The sequence below is a fragment of the Protomyctophum bolini genome (genome assembly GCF_963924005.1).
Source record: "Protomyctophum bolini genome assembly, chromosome: 18".
In the NCBI taxonomy this organism is placed as follows: Eukaryota; Metazoa; Chordata; class Actinopteri; order Myctophiformes; family Myctophidae; genus Protomyctophum; species Protomyctophum bolini.
The window spans coordinates 6837122-6860029 of record NC_137879.1 but is presented as its reverse complement, the minus strand read 5'-3'; the positions used below and the strand labels follow the sequence as shown (position 1 = coordinate 6860029).

At 45.3% G+C, this 22908-nt stretch overlaps 1 protein-coding gene across 4 annotated transcripts in view; it reads left to right on the top strand.

Annotated features, from left to right (window-relative positions):
• Positions 1-22908, top strand: part of LOC308332643 (uncharacterized protein) — a 160420-nt gene that overhangs the window by 121875 nt on the left and 15637 nt on the right. For 3 of the 4 annotated variants that reach the window (XR_013965729.1, XR_013965730.1, XM_080788648.1), the window contains exons 10-17: positions 723-906; positions 2466-2657; positions 7495-7741; positions 11632-11917; positions 13300-13499; positions 15326-15450; positions 16904-17065; positions 22159-22330. Coding sequence is in view for 2 of the 4 variants with exons in the window: in XM_080788648.1 (XP_080644774.1) it covers positions 723-906; positions 2466-2657; positions 7495-7741; positions 11632-11917; positions 13300-13499; positions 15326-15450; positions 16904-17065; positions 22159-22330 (1568 nt within the window). In the remaining 2 variants the exon portion in view is untranslated. The remainder of the gene's footprint in view (positions 1-722; positions 907-2465; positions 2658-7494; positions 7742-11631; positions 11918-13299; positions 13500-15325; positions 15451-16903; positions 17066-22158; positions 22331-22908) is intronic. The other variant, XM_080788649.1, reaches the window with a different exon arrangement.

Here is a 22908-nt window from a genome sequence, read left to right as displayed (position 1 = left end):
TATTTGATTGAATTAAACAACATTAAACAACGTTAAACTCACTGTACCACTCACTTTGCCACTCGATCTGCCATTCACTTTATGCATGCGCATAGTACCCTCTATACATGCATGCATGCACATCCTATATTACATTTACCAGAATTCCACGGCCACAATTTTGTGCCCACGGAGCGCACAAGATGTGTACCAGTTCAGGTTGTTCAGTCATAGACAGACCGTGACGTAACTATGTATGCGACACTGTGCTTTCTGGTCTTGATGCTGTCGCCCCCTGTCCGCCCTCTGTCCTTTATAACCAAGCCCCCCCAGTGCAGCTCTCCAACGTTGAAGCACTGGGCCCTAGTGGCAAGAGGTGGGACTGCATGCGGACCCGTAGAGTTATGACTAGGAAACCGCAAGCAGCTGTTTGCACTTTTGGACACCAATCAAAATCGAAAAAACGCAGAAGTACACGGTTCTTCCGGCACAGTTTTTTGTATTACACCGCCATGTTTTGCTCCTCTGCTGCCGCCATCTGGTGTGTGTGTACGTGCGTGTGTGTGTTTGTGTATCGGATCGTGGCGTTAGACTCAAGTGTGCCAAAGGCGCGCGATAATTCTAGTACAATACATGAGTCAGTGTACACTCATGCATCCAACTCAGTGACCCTGTGTTGCGCTCTCCCTCTCTCTCTTTCTATCTCTCTCCCTCTCTCTCTCCCTCTCTCTCTCTCTCTCCAGATCGGCCCCAAGTGGAAGGACGTGGTGTCGCGCTGCATCAAGGGCCACTACCAGCCGCTGCTGCTGCTGTACGCTGACCCCCGCGGGACGCCGGTGGTACTGCAGGACAGCCCGCCGGGCTCCAACCCCCAGCTGGAGATCCAGCAGAACTGCAGCAAGGCCGGCTACGACAGCGAGGACTCTGGTACGCTACGCTGCTGGTCAAACGCTATATATACGTCAATGTAGATAGATGTTCATTCTACAAATGCCTTCTGAATCCTGAAAGTTTTCTTTGAAATACCCTATGTTTTCTATGTCAGAAGTGTACCTCCCAGCCCTGGCAGAGTAGTTCTGGAATAGTTCCAACGGATTGTGTGCCCCTGGTTTTTCCCTAATGGGACTGATTGAGGGTAGCTACTGGGACGTAAGTCGGGACTTGATCACTCCCGGCTGGGTCGCCTGAGTGAGGGGTATGATGTTGCGAGACCCGAAACCCCGTTGACCTCAGGATACATCACTGAGGATACGTCCCAGGTGCATCCATGCAATGTTTTTTTTGTTATTGTCAGTCCTTCTCATACATTTTCATGTCAAGGACGCCCAAAAATGTATGTGTTTGGCCGCCGACCCCCATCTCAAAATATGTTGTCCCAGGGATCCCAAATGTGCCGACCTCATCACATCTGTGATGACGGCTATAGGTGTTTTCCTCCCGAGGAGAGGGTGCCTTGACGCCTCAGAATATACTTCGATAACATTTGGAATTCATCAATGTCACTTGTACTTTGTACTTTTTGCAGTCTAACAGTACACCAAGTCTCTTCACCAAATATAGCAGAGTCTACGAGGTCACAAACACCGGCTATATTTATATGGTGAATGTTAAAGCGCAGCATACTGTATATAGCCCATTCTGACCGGGGGAACCCATTTGGGTGTTAGCATCATGTTATGCTTTAGCTATTGAAAAATAGCAGATCTACAAGCTCATAGCGCGCCACCGAGTGGCGCGCTATGAGCTTGTAGGTCTGCTATTTAAAAAAAAAATTAAGAACGACTGACATTTTTAGAATCTGATCTCAGGTCAGAATGGGTTCATCAGACCAGTGTGTGTCCAGTGGAAACCTCGTATGAATCTGATCTCAGGTCAGAATGGGATAGGGATGCTCCGTGGGGTTTGAAAGGAGTTTTCATGCTAGAAAGGCTTTCTTATACACTTTCGCGAGCTCCGTGCTATAGTGGATAGTCTGGGAGTCTGAAAAGGTTATTTATACAGGAGTGACCTGAGCCCTGTTTGAGAACCACTGCACAGCATGGGGTCGCCATCGCGTTCTGATCCAATGGTGTTGCGTTGGAGCGTGCGTTCATCTGCGGTGGTTCGTTTCGGAGGTACTGTATATACAGTATAGGCCGAACATTATGGGAGTGTTACATTACGGGGTGTTACATTACGGAGTGTTACATTACGGGGGTCTTCACCTCGTCTGTCTGTCTGTCCTTTTTGCATCTTCCCCTGTAACTCTCTCTCTCTCTCCCCCTCCCCTTTCGCACATCTTCTCTCACTCACTCCCCCCCTCCCTTCCTCCTTTCTATACATTCCCTCCCCTCTCTCTCTCTCTCATCACCTACTCTCCCTCCTTCCCTGTCCTCTCTCTCTCTCTTCTCGCCCCCTCTCCCTTCTCCTATCAATATATCACTCTTTCCTCCTCGCTCCCTCGTGCCCCCCCTCCCCCCCTCTCTCTCTCTCTCTCTCTCTCCCAGGTCGAGAGCCCTCCATATCCAGTGACACGCGCACAGACTCCTCCACAGACAGCTCCAGCCACCGAGGCTCCCGCGGTCGCTCCTCGCTCCACCAGTCCACCGGCAGCCATCTGTCCAACGAATCACAGGCCACCGTGGTCTGCGGCCGCGAGGACGGGACGCCCCCCTCGCACAGCGACCACGACCACGCAGGTGAGGGCGCCGTGCTAATTAACACATTTTGACCTGACATCAGATTCTAAAAATGTCTTCTACATCCTGTCAGTCATTCTTCGAGGGCTCAAAACTAGATCATAGCGCACTATGAGCTTGTAGATCTGCTATTTTTTCCAAAATCGTGAAAATGTGCCGCAAATCTTTGAATATATATTTTTTCAGAGCGAACGTTTTTAACTCGAATCTTTGCTTCTGGGGGGTGGGGGGGGGGTTCCTGGAACAACATTTTGGATCTCTTGTCCACTAGTCCCTTCCTGACATTTTAGTCTAGTTTTTATTTGTTGGCGAAATTGTCAATATATTTAGCCTTAGTTTATAGTCATCATAGCTTAGTTTTCATTTAGTTTCCATTTAGTTTTCGTCAGTGGAAAAAAATGGTAGTAGAGTAGACGAACATTTTTCGTCATAGTTTTTTTAGTCGACAAAAATGCAACGCTGCTAATGTTTTCCACGGAATATGGATACCGGGGGGAAGCAAGTAAGTGCATATCAAGACAGAAGATACGAAATAAGTTGCGTGCAGGATAGGAAAATAAAGGGCTTTATACATCTTCTGGAAGCGGGTCGTTAAGAGAACAACACGCGATCATCAGGGGAAAAAAAGGCCGTCAACAAATATTATATAAGAGACGTAACGTTTGTAGGGAGAAGATAGACGGTATAAAAATAGCCTGTTTAACTGCTGTTCTCAGCGTCTGAGACGGTCAGCCTGTGACAGCACTGAGTCTGCAGTGGGTGGGAAAAAAAGTAGGCTACTAATTTGTTTTACTCAGGTATAAAAGTGTCAATACTGCAATTTAGAAATACTCCCTAAAAAACAAGCCAATCACTGCAGGCCTTCTTTAACCCATTCTGACCTAAGATCAGATTCATACGAGGTTTCCACTGGACACACACTTGGTCTGATGAACCCATTCTGACCTGAGATCAGATTCTAGAAATGTCAGTCATTCTTCGATTTTTCAAAAAATAGCAGACCTACAAGCTCGTAGCGCGCCACTCGGTGGCGCGCTATGAGCTTGTAGATCTGCTATTTTTCAATAGCTAAAGCATAACATAGTGCTAACACCAAAATGGGTGCCCGCCCAGAATGGGTTAAAACAGACCGAAAATTTCACCCGTCAGCAGGTCAGAGAGAGCAGGTTTTAGATTCTTGTTCATGACTACCGTATATGTGTGTGTGTGAGTGCATGGGACCCGAATGGAAACAAGACTGCAAGGTCTTTCTTCGGAAATCCCTTTGGACCAAAATGCCTAACTGTACATTGTGCTGTTTGCATTTTTCTTTTGTCCAATAAAATATTCAATCAATCAATCCCTTACAAGTAAAACGTCTATAGCATTCAAAATGTACTCGAGTTGCGTAAAAGTACAAAAGTATATTGGTATCAAAATGTACTTTAAATGCCAAAAGTAAGAAAGTATTACTCATTATTTATGTAGAATTTCAAAGTTTTCATGTTTGAAAATAATATTCAATTGGCTTATGTATATTTTATAGGGTTGAAGTGGGTAATATTGTGTTTTGTAATAGCAATGCAAATCTTCAAAGTAACTAGTAACTAAAAGTTTTCAAATATTTAGTTAAAAAGTACAATATCTGTCTCTGAGATGTAGTGGAAGTGGAAGTAAAAGTATTTTGAGATTGGAATTACCGCAAATACCTAAAAATGTTACTTAACCCATTTTGTCGGGAACCCCTTTTGCTGTTTTAAAGCATTATCTTATACTTTAGCTTTTGAAAAATAGCAGATCTACAATCTCATCTTATGAGCTGCTATTTTAGAAAAATCGTGAAAATGTGTCACAAATCTTTGATTGCATAATCTTTCCGAGCGAAAAGTTTTTAACTCAAATCTTTGCTTCTGGGGAGGGGGTCCCTGGGACAACATCATTATTTTCAGATGGGGGTCGGCGGCCAAATACAGATATTTCTGGGTGTACTTGACATGGAAATGTTTGAGAACGACTGACATATAGAAACATAGGGTTTTCAGAAAACTGTCAGGCATTTGTAGAATCGTCCTCAGGTCTAAATGGGTGAAGTAAATGTACTTAGTTATTTTTTTTGCACCACTGCCAGTCAGCCTGACAGTCCAGACAGAGTCTGGCATCCCTCAGAGCTCTCTCAGAGTGCTTTGCAGACGCAGCTCAGAAACAGGAGACCAAAGGGAAACTGCAGCAGCAAAAAATAATTGTATGAATGACACTGCATATCGTCTCTGATGTACAGTATGGGGGTGGAAACCTCACATGTACTTTTTATTTCCTCCCCCGTAAGTTAATGCCGTATACTTGGATCGTGCAAGAGCAAAACTAGTGAAAATAGCAGATCCATAAAAGCTCACTAATGTTTCAGAATAATCATGGAAATAAAAGTGTGGTTTTGGACAGTGTTGTTTTTGGCAGCAAGTTTTATTCACAGCCTCTTGAATAGTGTACATTTTACACGTCGCATCGTTTCAGCATGCAACCAAGTGTAAAATGACTGGATCTCTTGTCCACTATAGTCCCTTCCTAACATGTTAGTCTATAGTTGTTATGTGTTGATGAAATCGTCAATATATTTAGTCTTAGTTTTAGTCGTCATATAGCTTAGTTTGCATTTAGTTTCCATTTTAGCTTTCGTCAGTGAAAAAAGGTAGTCGACGGTAACATTTCTTCGTCATAGTTTTTTTAGTCGACGAACTCAACACTGGTTTTTTGGACATATGGGCTTTCATTCCACCCCCGACACCGACAGTGATATTAACCCATTCTGACCTGAGATCAGATTCATACGAGGTTTCCACTGGACATGACACACTGGTCTGATGAACCCATTCTGACCTGAGATCAGATTCTAAAAAAATGTCAGTCGTTCTTCGAAAAATAGCAGACCTACAAGCTCGTAGCGCGCCACTCGGTGGCGCGCTATGAGCTTGTAGATCTGCTATTTTTCAAAAGCTAAAGCATGACATGATGCTAACACCAAAATGGGTTCCCGTTCAGAATGGGTTAATTGTAATGACAAGGACAACATTCCAGGAGAATAGGCTACTGTCTGATTTATTTATAGTTGAGTCACCGACTGAGGGCTTCAAAACTAGATTTAAAAGCTGGGGAAGTTAAACCTTCAGGTTCAGAGAAGACTAATGCGCTGCATAACCCATTCTGAACGGGAACACATTTTGGTGTTTTAGCATCATGTTATGCTTTAGCTATTGAAAAATAGCAGATCTACAAGCTCATAGCGCGCCACCGAGTGGCGCGCTACGAGCTTGTAGGTCTGCTATTTTTGAAAAAAAATCGAAGAACGACTGACATTTTTATAATCTGATCTCAGGTCAGAACGGGTTCATCAGACCAGTGTGTGTCCCAGTGGAAAACCTTGTATGAATCTGATCTCAGATCAGAATGGGATAATTGATGTCCTTGTCGAGAAGCCCTGTGTCGTGTCGTCGTGTGCCAGAAATAGTCAACCGGTTGGTGTAAAGCTTGTTGTAAAATCGGCTATTTCCGTTCAGCCTTTTACAGTATGACTCACGTTTTACAGTATGACTCACGATAAAAAAAAAGGATTGGGAACATTGGGAATATAGCTTGGGAGAGCTTTTTTTTCTTTGCTTTGATATAAAATGTAAATACAAGCGTGAATTATATATTAGTATTTGATCTTATGGGTGTTCATCAGGCTCTTGGCTCAGCATTAAAAAGACAACCGTTTAAGCAGCAGATGTATACATTCATAACCCCCCCCCAGTGGAAAACAGAACCCTTCATCTCCTTGCAAAAAATGCAAATACTTTATCACGTACTAAACGCAACCATTTATCCCCAATTCACCCCTTTTGTCAAGACCCGCCCGTGGTTGGGCCCCTCTTCGCACCCATTGGTTGCGGTTTCGTTTTGTTTCATAATTTAACTCTCAGAGTTTAATTTTACATTTTACAATATAAATTGGGGGTCCCAGAGATAGAAATGCCATTAAATGGGGGGGTCCGTATAGACTAATGCATGTCAAACTGGGGGGTCCTTGAAATTAAACAGGTTGAGAATCACTGATAGAGCCGTACAAATCTTCTCTCATGGGGGGTCCATGGAATGTATATATTTATTTTTTTTCCACGATTTTGTAACCCATTTTTCACCCCTGTGTCAATCATCTACTGTGATCCTGGGCTCTATACACACCCTCCGCCAACCTGGGGAGAGCAACGGACTTAACTCTTCTTAACTTCTGGAATGTATTTTCTAATGGGGGGTCCGCAGGGCTAATGAGTGTCAATTTCCAAGCTAAAGTACAACATAATGCTGTGTCGGCGCTGCGGAGTGGAGATGAGGATCTGAGGCTGTCTCTGTTTGTTAAGGGAGCAGTTTAGCAGAGTGAGGTCAGGCCTTAATAACTTGGCTGAAGTTGTTGCTGCTGTTTGTTCTGTGTTTAATTGCGCTTCGTTATTACCAGCACAGAACTCATTAGGCCGAGTTGCTCGTTAGTCACTTGTTCTTATTATTTATCTGCACTGCTGCTGCCATCTGCATAATTGCCCCCTGTAGGAAGCATTAAAAGTTTATTAGACTTACTTTGATTCTGTTTCTCTCTCTCTCTCTCTCTCTCTCTCTCTCTCTCTCTCTCTCTCTCTCTCTCCCCCTCCCTCTCTCTCCCTCCCTCTCTCTCCCTCTCTCTCTCTCTCTCTCCCCCTCCCTCTCTCTCTTTATCTCTCTCCGTTCTCCTCCGTTTCTCCATTTGCCCCTCTTCTCTCAATCTCTCCATCTCTCTCTCTCTCCCTCCCCTCTCCACCCCCCCCTCCCTCTCTCTCTCTCTCTCACACAGACCCAGCGGTGGAGGGTCCTCCCCCCCTCCTCCTCCCCCGGCCCCCCTCCTCCCCTCCCCTGCAGCAGGGGGAGTACAAGGAGACGGCGGTGTTCCTGCTGTCGTCGCGGTCGCGGCCCCTCACCTCCTCCTCGTCCTCCTCGCGGCCCCTCTCCTCCTCCTCCTCCTCCGGGGTGGGGGGCTGCGAGGGAGGGGCGGCCACGCCCCGCTGGGAGGACGAGAGCACCAGCAGCGAGAGCAAGTCCAGGTGGGTGGCGGTCTGTGTTGTTTTAGTTTTCGACTGAAACTAAATGAAAAATGTTCGTCGACTACCTTTTTTCACTGACAGAAACTACATAAAAACTAAGCTATGATGACTAAAACTATGACTAAATATACTAACAATTCCGTATACTGACAAATAAAAACTAGACTAAAATGTTAGGAAGGGACTAGTGGAGAAGATATCTAGTCATTTCACACTTGGTTGCTTGCTGAAAATAGCTGATCTAAAAGCTTGTTGATCGGCATCAAGGCCCGCCAAAATACATTTTAGTCTTATGACATTTAGTCGACTAAAACTAGACTAACACTAAAACATTCCAGGTGACTTAAATGTGACTGAAACTAAATGAAAACTATTGAAGAGACTACGACTACGACTAAAACTAAAATCAAAATGTGCTGCCAAAAACAACACTGGTGGTGGTGCATGGTGGTGCTCTATAGGACACTGCAGGTTCCCAAACTGTTTCATGCCAAGGACCCCCAAATTGACTCTAATTAGCCATTTGAAATTAGCCCCATTTGAAAAGATGTGCCAGGGACCCCCATTTGAAAAGATGTGCCAAGGACCCCCATAAGAGAAGATTGTTACGGCTCTAGCAGTGATTCTCAACCAATTCAAGGACCCCCAGTTTGACCTGCATATTAGTCGGCAGACCCCCATTTAATGGAAATTCTATCTCTGGGACCCCCATTTATATTGTAAGTTGCTCCATTTACAATATGTTTGAGAGTGTACAAAGGGAACCAAATGGACCTCGTTTAGCGGACTGACCTCATGCTTCCTTCTATGCATGAGGAGTCCAAGCTGCGTCGTTTTACCTGACAGGGGAGAGTTCCCCCGGCCGGACGTAGAGCGCGTGGAAGGATCACGTTATTCCAACCGGTAACCAGCTCCTCGTTTTTCTTTAAAACCTTGAAAAACTAGATTAATTACATTGATCCAAAAACTAGATTCATTCCATTGATCCAAAAACTAGATTCCTTCCATTGATCCAAGCCGGAACACATTAATTGATCATTAAAACAAAACATGCTCTGGAAATGCCCACACGGCCCACCCATCTGATCTGACCCACTTATAACCCATTAGGACTTGAGGCCGATCATTGTACTAAATGCCTTCTGAAATCAGTAGTTCTCTCACACTCTCAAGATGTGTCAACAATAGAGCGTCGCAGTCCCGCCCCCTTTCATGACGACGTCAGGCCCAGGAAATGAATCCCAATGCATTTTCCCCCATAGACATTTCAAAAAGCATTTATTTAAAGACCTTTTTTTAGTGTCGTACGAAGCCAACTCGAGTCGTGACAAATCATGACGACAAACTATTTTGGACCAAACTGATAATTACAAAGAACCTGCCGTTTTTTTTCCTACTTTCTAATTCTTTGTTTGGCCCATGTTTATTGTCATGATTTGTCACGACAAGAGTTGGCCTCTTCCGCGGCGTAAATGTCTTTAAATAGATACTTTCTGAAAAGTCTATTCATGAGGAAAATGAAGGGGGATTTCTTTTCCGGGGGTCTCTCGAGGGGGTGGGACTGCGACGCTCTATAGCAGATGTGTACAAGCTTGCAAGCGTGTACATCTATTGGTGAATAGCCAACTCAAACATCTAAAGTGATACCGAAGCTTTGGCTGGTTTTACACACGGCAAGGATGGCAGCAGTTTTCTGGGCGTCTGGATACTGTATATATGGAGCATAAAAAACGAATGCTGCTTCTCCAACGTTTATTAGATTCTGGGAAACGGAAGAAAAGCAGACCTTTCCCAGATGACCCGAGAGGTCTGGATATAGTTCACGGCGTGGCACAAGATCAGAAAGACATTTTGGCACTTAAACCATTCTGACCTGAGATCAGATTCATATGATGTTTCCACTGGACACACACTGGTCTGATTAACCCATTCTGACCTGAGATCAGATTCTAAAAAATGTTGTTGTTCTTCGATTTTTCAAAAATAGCAGACCTACAAGCTCGTAGCGCGCCACTCGGTGGCGCGCTATGAGCTTGTAGATCTGCTATTTTTCAATGGCTAAAGCATAACATGATGCTAACACCAAAATGTGTTCCCGTTCAGAATGGGTTAAACCATTCAAAGCTACACCAGTAGAACTGGTTCAGTGGAACAGTAGTATTCTTTTTTTTTTTCAATCGATTCTTTGACACACAGGGAGCCTGGACAGTGTAAGGCTTTAAGAGCTGGGAGTGATATGCTCCACTTTCTATGGTACTCGAGCAGCACCCTATCTGAATCAAATCGTCGGATCGATTTTCTTCTTTTGAAGGCAGTGTTTCAGTAGTCAAGTCTACTGAAGAGGTTTTTCTCAATCCTACGGTGAATTTAGATGTCCCACATGCGTCGGTAAAGGCGGAAAATCTCTGATCGTCTCGGCTATGCAAGAAGTTAAGAACTATATATACGGACGTTCAGACACTCCGTTTCACACTGTATGGACTGTGCTGTAATAGAGGAATAGGTTGTGTTATTTAATTTACAGCGCGGGGTGTTGACAGTTAAAATCCGGGCCCGGTGTGAAACCACTTGAGAGCCTCTGGCCTAGAATAAGAGACCCACCTGCCCTCAACACTAATAATGCATAAGGCTGCAGTGTTAACGGAGGCGTGTGGCATCATTAGCCACTTAGTGCTACAGTAGCTCTCACATTAAGCCCCAGACGACCCCGTCCCATCCCTGCACGATGTGTCCTTCAATTCATCACACATCATGCACACACTCCGCGCTCCAACTTAACCCCATAACCCCTTATCCCTGAACTTATTTGCCTTTTCTTTTTACTATTTAAAACATTTTACAATAGTTTAAAGTAAAAAAAAAAAAGGGATAAGGGTGGTGCAAGATGGAGCCCTCCATTCCTGACCATCTGATGCGTGGCGAGAGAGAGAGAGAGAGCATCGCTTTGATGAGGGGTTTGTATAGTCAACTAAAACTAAAATATATGAAAAATCCAAAACTATTATAACCTTGCGTCACACATATACTGTAGCACATGTATTATGGTCAACAGAAGCACGACAGCATTATGTGTTTTATGTGTGAAATCAAAATGTTTTGTGGTTTTGTAAACATTTGACTGTAGCTCAGTGTTCGTCCTGAGATTGGGAGGTCGTAACAAAGACTATAAAACTGGACCCTCCTCCTTGGCACTGAGCAAAAGCTACTTACTTCCTTTACTAACCATTTGAGACCTTGTTTTATACTCTTTTTTTATAGTCTTAAAAGGACTTCATCCATTTTCAAACTATCTTCATAAACCCCATAAATATTCTCTTCTGGCGGTCCCTCCCTCGCACAAAACCTTTTCAGATGGGCGTCTGCGGCCAAATATATCTCAATTTGAGGGTCATTGGCAAGGGGAAAAGTCTGAGAACCACTGCCCTATACAGTATGTAACATTTAGACATCATTTAGCAGATGTTCTTAATCCAGAGCAACTTGCAGTATACACAAGAACAACACATGGTAATACATCAAATACATAAAAAAGGCATCAAGAATCAAAGTAAGCTAAGAACCTGAACAGTGGAATATCTATATAATGAAACTATGCGTATACACTATAGAGTGCTCCAGTCGCTACCACTTCGTCTCTTCCACTGAGGTTTTGAAAGGTACCTTTGCTGAAAGATACCTGAAAGGTACCTTTGGGAGCCACACCTCCGATGGTGTGTTTTAAGGGGTGTTTTTTGTAACATAAGTTGAGACTTTGCATACGCCTCTAATGTTGTCGAGGCTAGAGCAAGTGCTATACGGCAAGTGCTATACGGGGCTATAGGATGGAGTCTGAAGAGGTGGGTTTTCAGACATGTTGCCTCTCCCCAACCTCCCTCCGTCTCTCCTCCCAGCTCCTCTGGGGGGCGCTACAGGCCCGCCTGGAGGCCCCGGAGAGAGGCTCTGAACATTGACAGCATCTTCACCCCCCGGCAGAGAGACCCTCCTCCCGGCTACAGCAGCACCACCCTCCCGGGGCCCCCATGCCACCCTCAAGGCTACAGCACCACCCTCCCGGGCCCCCCATGCCACCCTCAAGGCTACAGCCCCTGCCTCCCTCCGCCGGAGCCCCAGCACCACAGGAGCCCAGGGCCGGCGTCGGGCCCCTTGCCCCTCCCTGCACAGCAGCAGCAGCAGCAGGTATCGATTTCCGATACTTCCTTGGGCATGAAAATGAAACACATCAATACTACTCTGTCCCGAAATCTGAGGGGAAATCTGAGGGTTCACCACCACCATATAGCTGGTGGTGGTGACGGGGCGTTGCCTTAGCAACCGGAACCAATGTTAAAAGCTGCCAGTCATTATATACACGGAGTATACGTCGGGGCTGAAAAGGTCCGCTATAGCATCCCCTAGCGGAAAAATAATTTCCGCTAGGGGAAAGAGAATTAAACAAGAATGCCTATAAAGCTCACGGAGAATGGGTTTTATGCCATTCAGACTATGGGGTTTTGTGGGGCAAAGTCTCCCATTGGGCTTAGAGGCAGCCAATCATGAAAAAAAGTCTCCACTATACGGTCGCTATACTAGACGTAGTAGCAAATCAATGTAAAGTCCAAAAAAGCACCTGGTCAAAAAAAGTCTGCGAACCGAACAACACATAGGTGTTTTCAGAACCGAACAACACATAGGTGTTTTCAGAACCGAACAACACATAGGTGTTTTCAGAACCGAACAACGTCATAGGTGTTTTCAGAACCGAACAACACATAGGTGTTTTCAGAACCGAACAACACACAGGTGTTTTCAGAACCGAACAACACATAGGTGTTTTCAGAACCGAACAACACACAGGTGTTTTCAGAACCGAACAACACATAGGTGTTTTCAGAACCGAACAACACATAGGTGTTTTCAGAACCGAACAACACATAGGTGTTTTCAGAACCGAACAACACATAGGTGTTTTCAGAACCGAACAACACATAGGTGTTTTCAGAACCGAACAACACATAGGTGTTTTCAGAACCGAACAACACATAGGTGTTTTCAGAACCGAACAACACATAGGTGTTTTCAGAACCGAACAACACATAGGTGTTTTCAGAACCGAACAACACACAGGTGTTTTCAGAACCGAACAACACATAGGTGTTTTCAGAACCGAACAACACATGGGTGTTTTCAGAACCGAACAACACATAGGTGTTTTCAGAACCGAACAACACATAGGTGTTTTCAGAACCGAACAACACATAGGTGTTTTCAGAACCGAACAACACATACGTAGGTGTTTTCAGAACCGAACAACACATAGGTGTTTTCAGAACCGAACAACACATAGGTGTTTTCAGAACCGAACAACACATAGGTGTTTTCAGAACCGAACAACACATAGGTGTTTTCAGAACCGAACAACACATACTGTAGGTGTTTTCAGAACCGAACAACACATAGGTGTTTTCAGAACCGAACAACACATGGGTGTTTTCAGAACCGAACAACACATAGGTGTTTTCAGAAAACTGTTTTTTCTGCTTTTCTTTTTTTTTCCTTCTCTTTTTTCTTCCTCCAATGAGCAGGGCTTAGCGGAGACGGCCGCCGCCCTGAGGAGAGGAGGAGGAGAGGCCGGGGGCGGGGCCGGGGAGCAGGGACCGCCGGGGGGCGGGGGCAGGATGGCCCCGCCCCCCCTCCCTCCTCCCCTCCACCAGCCGCGGCTCATACAGCGCATGGAGAGCGGCTACGAGAGCAGCGAGAGGAACAGCAGCAGTCCAGACAGGTAATACCAACGCACGCACGCACGCATGCACACACACACACACACACACACGCACGCGCGCATGCGCGGAAGTATATGCACGTGCACGGCACGCACAGTACGTACATCAAGTACATATGCAAATGAACAGACATTATGTGTGCATGCATGAAAGGCGAATAATAGGCACATGAATAATGCATGTGCATATTTGGCCTTGCATACATATGCCTGCTCGTAATATATAAACAAGAATGCGCACGTGCACGCACAGTCACATGCACGCACGCACGCACACGCACACACTGTACGTGTACTATGGTCAAGACAAACATAGACAAATGCTCAAACAAGTGTGTGCGGCGTGCGCAAAGTCATGAAGGAGTTATAAAAGAACTGGGCCACCCCAAGGGCACGCATACACACACACACACACACACACACACGAGTGCCCGCCCACACACACACACACGCACACATCCACCACACGTGTATAGGACATTCATACCAATGCTCACTCACATTGATTCTGTACTCGTGCTACCATCACTGCATTGTTATACTGTAGCTATTGAAAAAATAGCAGATCTACAAGCTCATAGCGCGGCACCGAGTGCCACGCTATGAGCTTGTAGGTCTGCTATTTTTTGAGAAATCGTGAAAATGTGCCTCAAATCTTTGAATATATTATTATCATTACAGAGTGAACATTTTTTAACTCAAATCTTTGCTTCTGGGGAGGTCCCTGGAACAACATATTTTATATATGAAGCACTAATATATATATAGCACTGAAGAAGGTCTTAGGACCGAAACGTTTGCTTTTTAATTGCACTTTGAGCACAGAGCTCTTTATGAGCATGATAAAATAAGTCTCAGTCTAAGGAGTTTTAGTTCTATTTTTTTAATACGGTGAGCGAGTCTTTTTCTGTCAAAGTTTTCCCGGGCAGAGGCATAATTACATATAATCTTTGGGGGTCCTTGACATGAAATATTGAGCACCACCGATATAGAAACATGGGTATTTCAGAAAGAATTTAAATTTCTAAATTTCGAAGTCATGTCTAAAGGGGTTAAGACACGGCAGTCTTGCTCCTGTTTATACATTATTGATCTGATAAGACCTTGCATATCAGAAAGGAGGCCTTGGATCCGGGAGGAAAAGCCTGTTGCAGAGTCTAGACTCAAATCCATCAGTTTAACCTCTAGACTCTGGGAAGAAATCTTTTAGAAATTTAGAAAAACAGCCGTCAAGAGACCATAATAGTGTCTTTTCCTTCAGAGCTCCGTTTGAAAACATAATCCTATTCTAATTAGCTGGGATTTAATGTTAAATAATAATGGATTTTATTGCTATTATATACAGTATACATAGATATACACAGATATAGCTGGTGCTTTGATGATTTCATTGTTATCGTGTTCCACAGGACATAAGATACAAGAGCTCGCTCAGCGTTCTACCAGTAATTTAATAACATCACGAGTTCATGTTACACTTGCTATCTCCTAATGCCCCCTCTCTGTCTGTCCGTTTGTCTCTTTGTCTGTCTGTTTGTCTGTTTGTCTGTGTCTGTCTGTTTGTCACTCTCTTTGTGTCTGTCTGTTTGTCTCTCTCTTTGTGTCTGTCTGTTTGTCTCTCTCTCTTTGTGTCTGTCTCTCTCTCTTTGTGTCTGTCTGTCTGTCTCTCTCTCTTTGTGTCTGTCTCTCTCTCTTTGTGTCTGTCTGTTTGTCTCTCTCTCTTTGTGTCTGTCTGTCTGTCTGTCTCTCTCTCTTTGTGTCTGTCTGTCTCTCCGTTTGTCTCTCTCTCCCCCCTCTCTCTGTCTCTCTCTCCCTCTCTCTCTCAGAGAGGTGGCGGGGCAGCAGCAGCAGAAGCAGCGTGTGCTGATGTCAGGTCCCTCGTGGCGTTCGGTGCCCAAGTCCAAGAGCAGCGGTGCCATCTTACAGGAGCTGACATCTGCCAGCAACCTAGGTGTGTGTGTGTGTGTGTGTGTGTCTGTACGTACGCGTGTAAAAATGCGTGTTTGCATGCGAGTTCCATGTGGTATCCGTGTATAGAAAAAGTTTACCACTATAAGCTGCATTCGTATCGTGGGAAACATTTAGTGGGAATACGCGATGCATCGTTAGCTGGTATGGACGGACCTTTCTGATGCATCGTTAGCTGGTATGGACGGACCTTTCTGATGCATCGTTAGCTGGTATAGACGGACCTTTCTGATGCATCGTTAGCTGGTATAGACGGACCTTTCTGATGCATCGTTAGCTGGTATAGACGGACCTTTCTGATGCATCGTTAGCTGGTATAGACGGACCTTTCTGATGCATCGTTAGCTGGTATGGATGGACCTTTCTGATGCATCGTTAGCTGGTATGGATGGACCTTTCTGATGCATCGTTAGCTGGTATAGACGGACCTTTCTGATGCATCGTTAGCTGGTATGGATGGACCTTTCTGATGCATCGTTAGCTGGTATAGACGGACCTTTCTGATGCATCGTTAGCTGGTATGGATGGACCTTTCTGATGCATCGTTAGCTGGTATAGACGGACCTTTCTGATGCATCGTTAGCTGGTATGGACGGACCTTTCTGATGCATCGTTAGCTGGTATAGACGGACCTTTCTGATGCATCGTTAGCTGGTATAGACGGACCTTTCTGATGCATCGTTAGCTGGTATGGACGGACCTTTCTGATGCATCGTTAGCTGGTATAGATGGACCTTTCTGATGCATCGTTAGCTGGTATGGACGGACCTTTCTGATGCATCGTTAGCTGGTATAGATGGACCTTTCTGATGCATCGTTAGCTGGTATGGACGGACCTTTCTGATGCATCGTTAGCTGGTATAGACGGACCTTTCTGATGCATCGTTAGCTGGTATAGACGGACCTTTCTGATGCATCGTTAGCTGGTATGGATGGACCTTTCTGATGCATCGTTAGCTGGTATAGATGGACCTTTCTGATGCATCGTTAGCTGGTATAGACGGACCTTTCTGATGCATCGTTAGCTGGTATGGACGGACCTTTCTGATGCATCGTTAGCTGGTATGGATGGACCTTTCTGATGCATCGTTAGCTGGTATGGACGGACCTTTCTGATGCATCGTTAGCTGGTATGGACGGACCTTTCTGATGCATCGTTAGCTGGTATGGATGGACCTTTCTGATGCATCGTTAGCTGGTATAGACGGACCTTTCTGATGCATCGTTAGCTGGTATAGACGGACCTTTCTGATGCATCGTTAGCTGGTATAGACGAACCTTTCTGGAGAAAAGTCACTATAGCATCACAGAGCCCTGTGGGATTCCATGGTCCGCATAACAACTTCCACGTCCTCTTCCGTGTGCTTATCTGTGCGTGTGCGTGCGTGCATGCATGCGTGCGTCCGTGTGTGTGTGTGTGTGTGCGCATGCCGCAGGCTCCGGGGGGCGCAGCGAGCTGGACGAGCTGCAGGAGGAGGTGGCGAGGAGAGCCAGGCACCAGGAGCAGCAGAGGAGGAGGGAGGCGGAGAAGGAGGTGGCCATGGGCTTCAACCCCAAACCCAGCAAGTACCTGGACCTGGACCAGCTGCAGCACCAGGGTATGTATGTATGCATGTATGTATGTATGGAAGAACCCTATAGAGCGTCGCAGGCACCTCCCAAGGACCAGGAGTGAATTCCCCGTTCATTTTCCTCATAGACTTTTCAAAAAGTATATATATATATAAAGACGTTTACACACCGCGGACAAAGCCAACTGGAGTTGTGACGGCAAATGACAGTAAACAACGTGACAGGATACAACACTTTTTGTTTTGTTTGCTTATTAAACTTCACTTGATGTTGAGAGACCGGGGAGAGCAGACAATGAAGCAGGCAGCATGCAGTGCGCACGGTCACACAGACTGCGTTGCTGCGCAGTGCGCACGGTCACACAGACTGCGTTGCTGCGCAGTGCGCACCCATCGTCAAATAAAGTTCTTCAGTCTCTAGCTTTGATGACTGTCTTCTTCACTGGAAACTACACATTGTTATAATTAAGGTGCATGCTTCATTTTACAGTCTAAAATTATATTCTTTGCAAGCAAGCAGCCAAAACGTCCCGGCAAAGCCTTTGTGCTTCCTAAGGGCTTTGCATTGACGTCGAGACCATGCAGGTAGGAATGGATAAACAACAGTCCATCCTCTGCAAACGGCCTGTTTTCAGTTTCACTAGTGTTTCCTCTTTATACTTTTGGATACAGTGCCATTTCTTGTGTTAACTATAGCTGCAGATTAGACAAAGACAAAAGAGGAGGCAGCAGCTGGAAGGAATCAATCTATTAACGACCAATTTATTCCCCAACGTCCGACGGTGTTTTGCGCACCAAATATATTCATTATCTCCATTCTCACAGTTCACAACAAAGATCTGCAGTGCAAAGCCATCCTATACTAATCATGCGAGGGTAGTAGAATAATAGTATAGGCCTACAGGTATGTAAAATCATTACAATTATAAGTATAATGGTGGGTGGGGGGGAAACAGCTTCTTTGCCGTTTATTATGCCACTTTACATTTTGAGTCATTCTCTGTATCACAAATGTATAGGCCTATACTGTAGTCTGAGAGAAATACAAAGTCTACAGTTACTGATTATGCCAAATGCCACATACGGGTATATGCAGCCTGTTTATTTTGATCCATACAGTATACTCTGTCTCTCAGGGTGTTGTTGGGTTGCATGGTGACCCACCTGTGCCAACTAACATAGCCCCTATTCAGATGGATCCCCATTAGCTGCCACCGAAGTAGCAGCTACTCTTCCTGGGATCCACTATTCAGAGTAATGTGGAGAGAGAGAGAGAGAGAGAGAGAGAGAGAGGACACAAGGAGGTTGACAGTGACAGTGCAGGGAGGGAGAGCAGCTGGCAATGGCATGGGGGTGAAGGCAGTCTTTAATGTTAATTTAAATTGAGATATTCCTCTAAATTAATTGAGGTTAAAAAAAGAACACAATTTTCTGCGCCGTCGCCCCCCTTCAGAAGCTACTAGTAGCTGGTGAACAAATCAGGCATTCAAGGCCTGCCAAAATACACTTTAGTCAACCATACCGTAAATTAAATGTAGATTTAGTTGATTAAAATCGTGTCATATTTTAGTCACATTTCAGATGACTAAACTAAATCAGAATCTGCGTCGGGTTGATCAGAGACTATATATCGCTATTGCCAAGGTGGTCCTTGGCATGGAGGCCTTTGGGCACCTCTGATTGACAGTCGAGAGAGAGAGAGAAGGAGGGAGGGATGGGCCGGACGGACATGGATGGATGGAGGGAGGGAGGCAGGAGGAATGGAAGGTAGGCGACAGGATGGAATGGTGGTTGATAGAAGGATGAAGGAATGGATGGATGGATGAGGGGAGAGAGAGAGAGAGAGAGAGAGAGAAGAAACAAACAAACAAGGAGGTAGTGAGGGAGGGAGGGAGATCGATGGAGATGAAACAAGAGAAGAGGATGTTGAAGGTAGCTGTCAGTCAGGCAGACGCCCTGCTGTCACCTGTTGTCTGTCTGTCCGTCCGTCCGTCCGTCCGTCCGTCCGTCCGTCCGTCCGTCTGTCCGTCCTTGTAAGGGTTTTGTGTGCATATGTGAGTGTAGGCTTGCACATTTTGTTTGTGTGTATGTACAGTATGCGCTTGACTTTATTCCCCGTGCAGTGAAGGTATAGGTATATGTGCGTGTGTGTGTGTGTGTGTGTGTGTGTGTGTGTGTGTGTGTGCGTGCGTGTTTGTGCCTGTGTGCGCGCGTGCGTGTGTATGTTTGTGTACTTGTGTGAGGGCCCACAAGATTTAGAAAATAGTCTTGATGCTCACAAGGGAAACGGTTGCTTTTATGTTTTTTCTCTCTTTTTTTATATAAATTACGATTAGTCTTTTGGGATTAGTCTTTTATAAGCTCTTATAAGCATCTGAGGCACAGTGTGAGTACTGACTTACGCGCTATTATAGACCAAAAATAGCCGACTGGCTATTTTTAGAGAGTAAGTCAGTACAACGCATGCTTTAGGGTTAGGATTAAAGGAGTAGTTCAACCCAAAAAAAAAATCTAAATTGTTTTCTCAATTACAGTACACACCCCATGAAGCCTTGAATTCATGGTGAGTTTTGCCAGCTGCTTTGAAAAGCAGCTGGCAAAACTTGATTTAGTTTTGGGTCTGAGAGGCTAAATGTCATCTAATGGTTGGTCCGTTGCTCAAATGCTCAAAAAATAATGGACATCGACATAAAAAGGGTTGAAAATAGTGATGCACCGAATATTCGGCAGCAGAAAATATTTTGGCAGAAAATGGCTAAAAAAATATTTTCGGCCGAAAAGATATATCACCGAATATCGCATGCAATTAATGCATTCAAAAGAGCTGAATAAATATTTTATGGACCCCATAGTCAGGGCTGCACATAAGCGGTGAGCCAGTGCGCATGCATGCGTCATCAACATTCATTATGCGTTGTCAATTCAGATGTGGAGCGAACTAAAAAGTAAAAGTTGTAAAAAGGGCATGTGAGCCATGTGTGTGTCTGACTGCCCTTCCTGGGACGTTGTGAGCTATAGTAGATCGGCGAATTAAATAAAAAAATAAAAAATATTGCTTTGATGCTCATATTATCCTTAGTAAGTTTGTATCAGAATATGCATATATAGGGCTGGAATACACAGTGACATGGACCTATAGCTGCAATTTGCAACTCTACTTTTTTTTTTTTAATAATGGGATGAATCTAGAGTTGTAATACTCCCCAGTCCCCACTTATCCAAGAAATATCGTTTTTCTATAAGTTATTCATGCATCCGCCCATAGTGATTATGATTTGAGTTACATTTTGCCATAAATCAGGTAGCTTTAAGGTACGGCCATGACAGCAATGGTAGGTAAAAAGTTATATAATATTAATCATATTCGGGTATTCGGTTTTCGGCCAATAATTTCCCTTTCGGTGCATCCCCAGTTTAAAACCACCCCTCTAAGCTATATAAGACTTGGCCATAAAAACCCCATACTTTGAAGTCTGAACGCTGCAACAACGTGAAGCCGTGAGCTGATAGGCCGAGGCACTGCACTGATTATACCAGCTGCTCATAAAACAGAGTTTGCTGCAACTGGCAAGTATGTTTTTTGATGACCTACAAACTCCTCCAATCATGAAATTATTATCTTAGGAATGCAACAAAAAAAATGTAATCTCCATGAATTCAAGTTTCCATGGAGTGTGTAAAATCGGGGGTGAACTCTTGGCTCCTCTCCAGAGGGATTGGAGTTCAGTGTGCGTGTGTGTGTGTGTGTGTCTATGCTGTTAATACATGGCCTTGTGCTGAGGCAGGTGAAGACTCACCCACCTGTATAGCACTTGACCCTTGACCATGATTGGCGGAAGGCCGCTCTCTATCCTGATTGGATGAAGGCTGGGCGACTTATAGCCAAAAACGAAACCTATGAGTTTGTTTACCCCCAGGAATGAACTGGGGACAGGGAGGAACTCCTTATACGGTCAGCACACTCGTAGGGGATGGATTATCACAAACAAAACAAAAGAAATAAGTGATATTTGAATTAAGGGAAATCAATAATCTGGCCATTCCAGGCTCCAATGTTCTCACTTCAACCACTCTGCCCCCTGCTGCTGCGTAGATAACATTACAGCTAACAACAGCGGAACAACACATCTCAGCAATTGGATAACGGTTGTTACTACTAATGATGAAAACTAAACAAAACTAAGCTAATGGTGTGAACACTATGCCATCCTAAACTCCCAAACCCTCTTGATTCTTTCATTTCTTCCCCCCAAGCAGGTGGTGGTTGCTCTTTTGTTGTCGTGTTGCAAGATTCCCTTCGTTTCTTTAAACCAGTGGTTCAAAGTGGGGTCCCGAGGTGGTCTGTGACCTTATATGTGTATACAAAACTGGGGGTCCTTGAAATCAAAATGTAAAAAAGGTTGATAAGAACCACTGCTTTAAAACTGACTAACAGAGACCATGACGGGGTGCGTTCACTGGGCTACAGTATGCGCACGCACGCACGTGCACGCACGCACACACTTTTGGAGTAGCTTAGTGAACGCAGCCCAGAATCTGTCCTTCATTCTTCTAACCATGAACAACAACTGTTTGACCAACTAATTGACATACACACACACACACACACACACACACACACACACACACACACACACACACACACTTTTGGAGTTGTCTGTAGCTTAGTGAACGCAGCCCAGAATCTGTCCTTCATTCTTCTAACCATGAACAACAACTGTTGGACCAACTAATTGACATACACACACACACACACACACTTTTGGAGTTATCTGTAGCTTAGTGAACGCAGCCCAGAATCTGTCCTTCATTCTTCTAACCATGAACAACAACTGTTTGACCAACTAACTGACACACACACACACACACACACACACACACACACACACAGGAGCGTATAATTGCATGCCGACCCCCCCATAACCACTCCTTCTGCTCTGCTTCTGTTCTCCTGTCTGTCTCTCTCACACTTTCTGTCTTTCTTTCATCCCTCCTTCTCTGTGACATCATCACCACCGGCCTGGCCCCGCCTCCCCTCCTCCATCTTTCTCTCTCCCTGTCATCCCTTCTTCCTCCCTCCCTCCCTCCCTCCCTCCCGTTCTATTGGTTAATATTCTCAGCTGTGCTCAGGCCCGTGCACGAGTCTAACGCTCATAGCGGATTGGCCGTAGCCGCGTGCATGAGGAGTACCGCCGGAGGCCCAATCAAACGCAGGCAGGAACAGGAAGTGGTGGTGGTGGAGCGGGAGACGCCGGCAAGCGCCGGCAATAACCGCCCACAGCAGCCTCACAGGTACCACATGACCCCCCCCCCCACACACACACCCCCCCCATCTCGTCCCGTGTGTCCGTCAGTAAGTAAGTGGTGCCTCGTATAGCCTCGTGACCCCCGACCCCATCCCACCACACCCCCGTCCCACATGGAGTCCATTGTGTGTGTGTCCAGTCCACAGCACTGCGCCTCAGGACCCCCACTCGTATGTGTGTGTATGTGCGTGTGTGTGTGTGTGTGTGTATTCATACTCCAGTTTTAGGTGATAAGGTGACTACCGCGGCGTGACATCATGTTGTAGTTTTAGGTGATAAGGTGACTACCGCGGCGTGACATCATGTTGTAGTATTAGGTGATAAGGTGACTACCGCGGCGTGACATCATGTCGTAGCTTTAGGTGATAAGGTGACTACCGCGGCGTGACATCATGTCGTAGTTTTAGGTGATAAGGTGACTACCGCGGCGTGACATCATGTTGTAGTTTTAGGTGATAAGGTGACTACCGCGCTAGTACCGCGGCGTGACATCATGTCGTAGTTTTAGGTGATAAGGTGACTACCGCGGCGTGACATCATGTTGTAGTTTTAGGTGATAAGGTG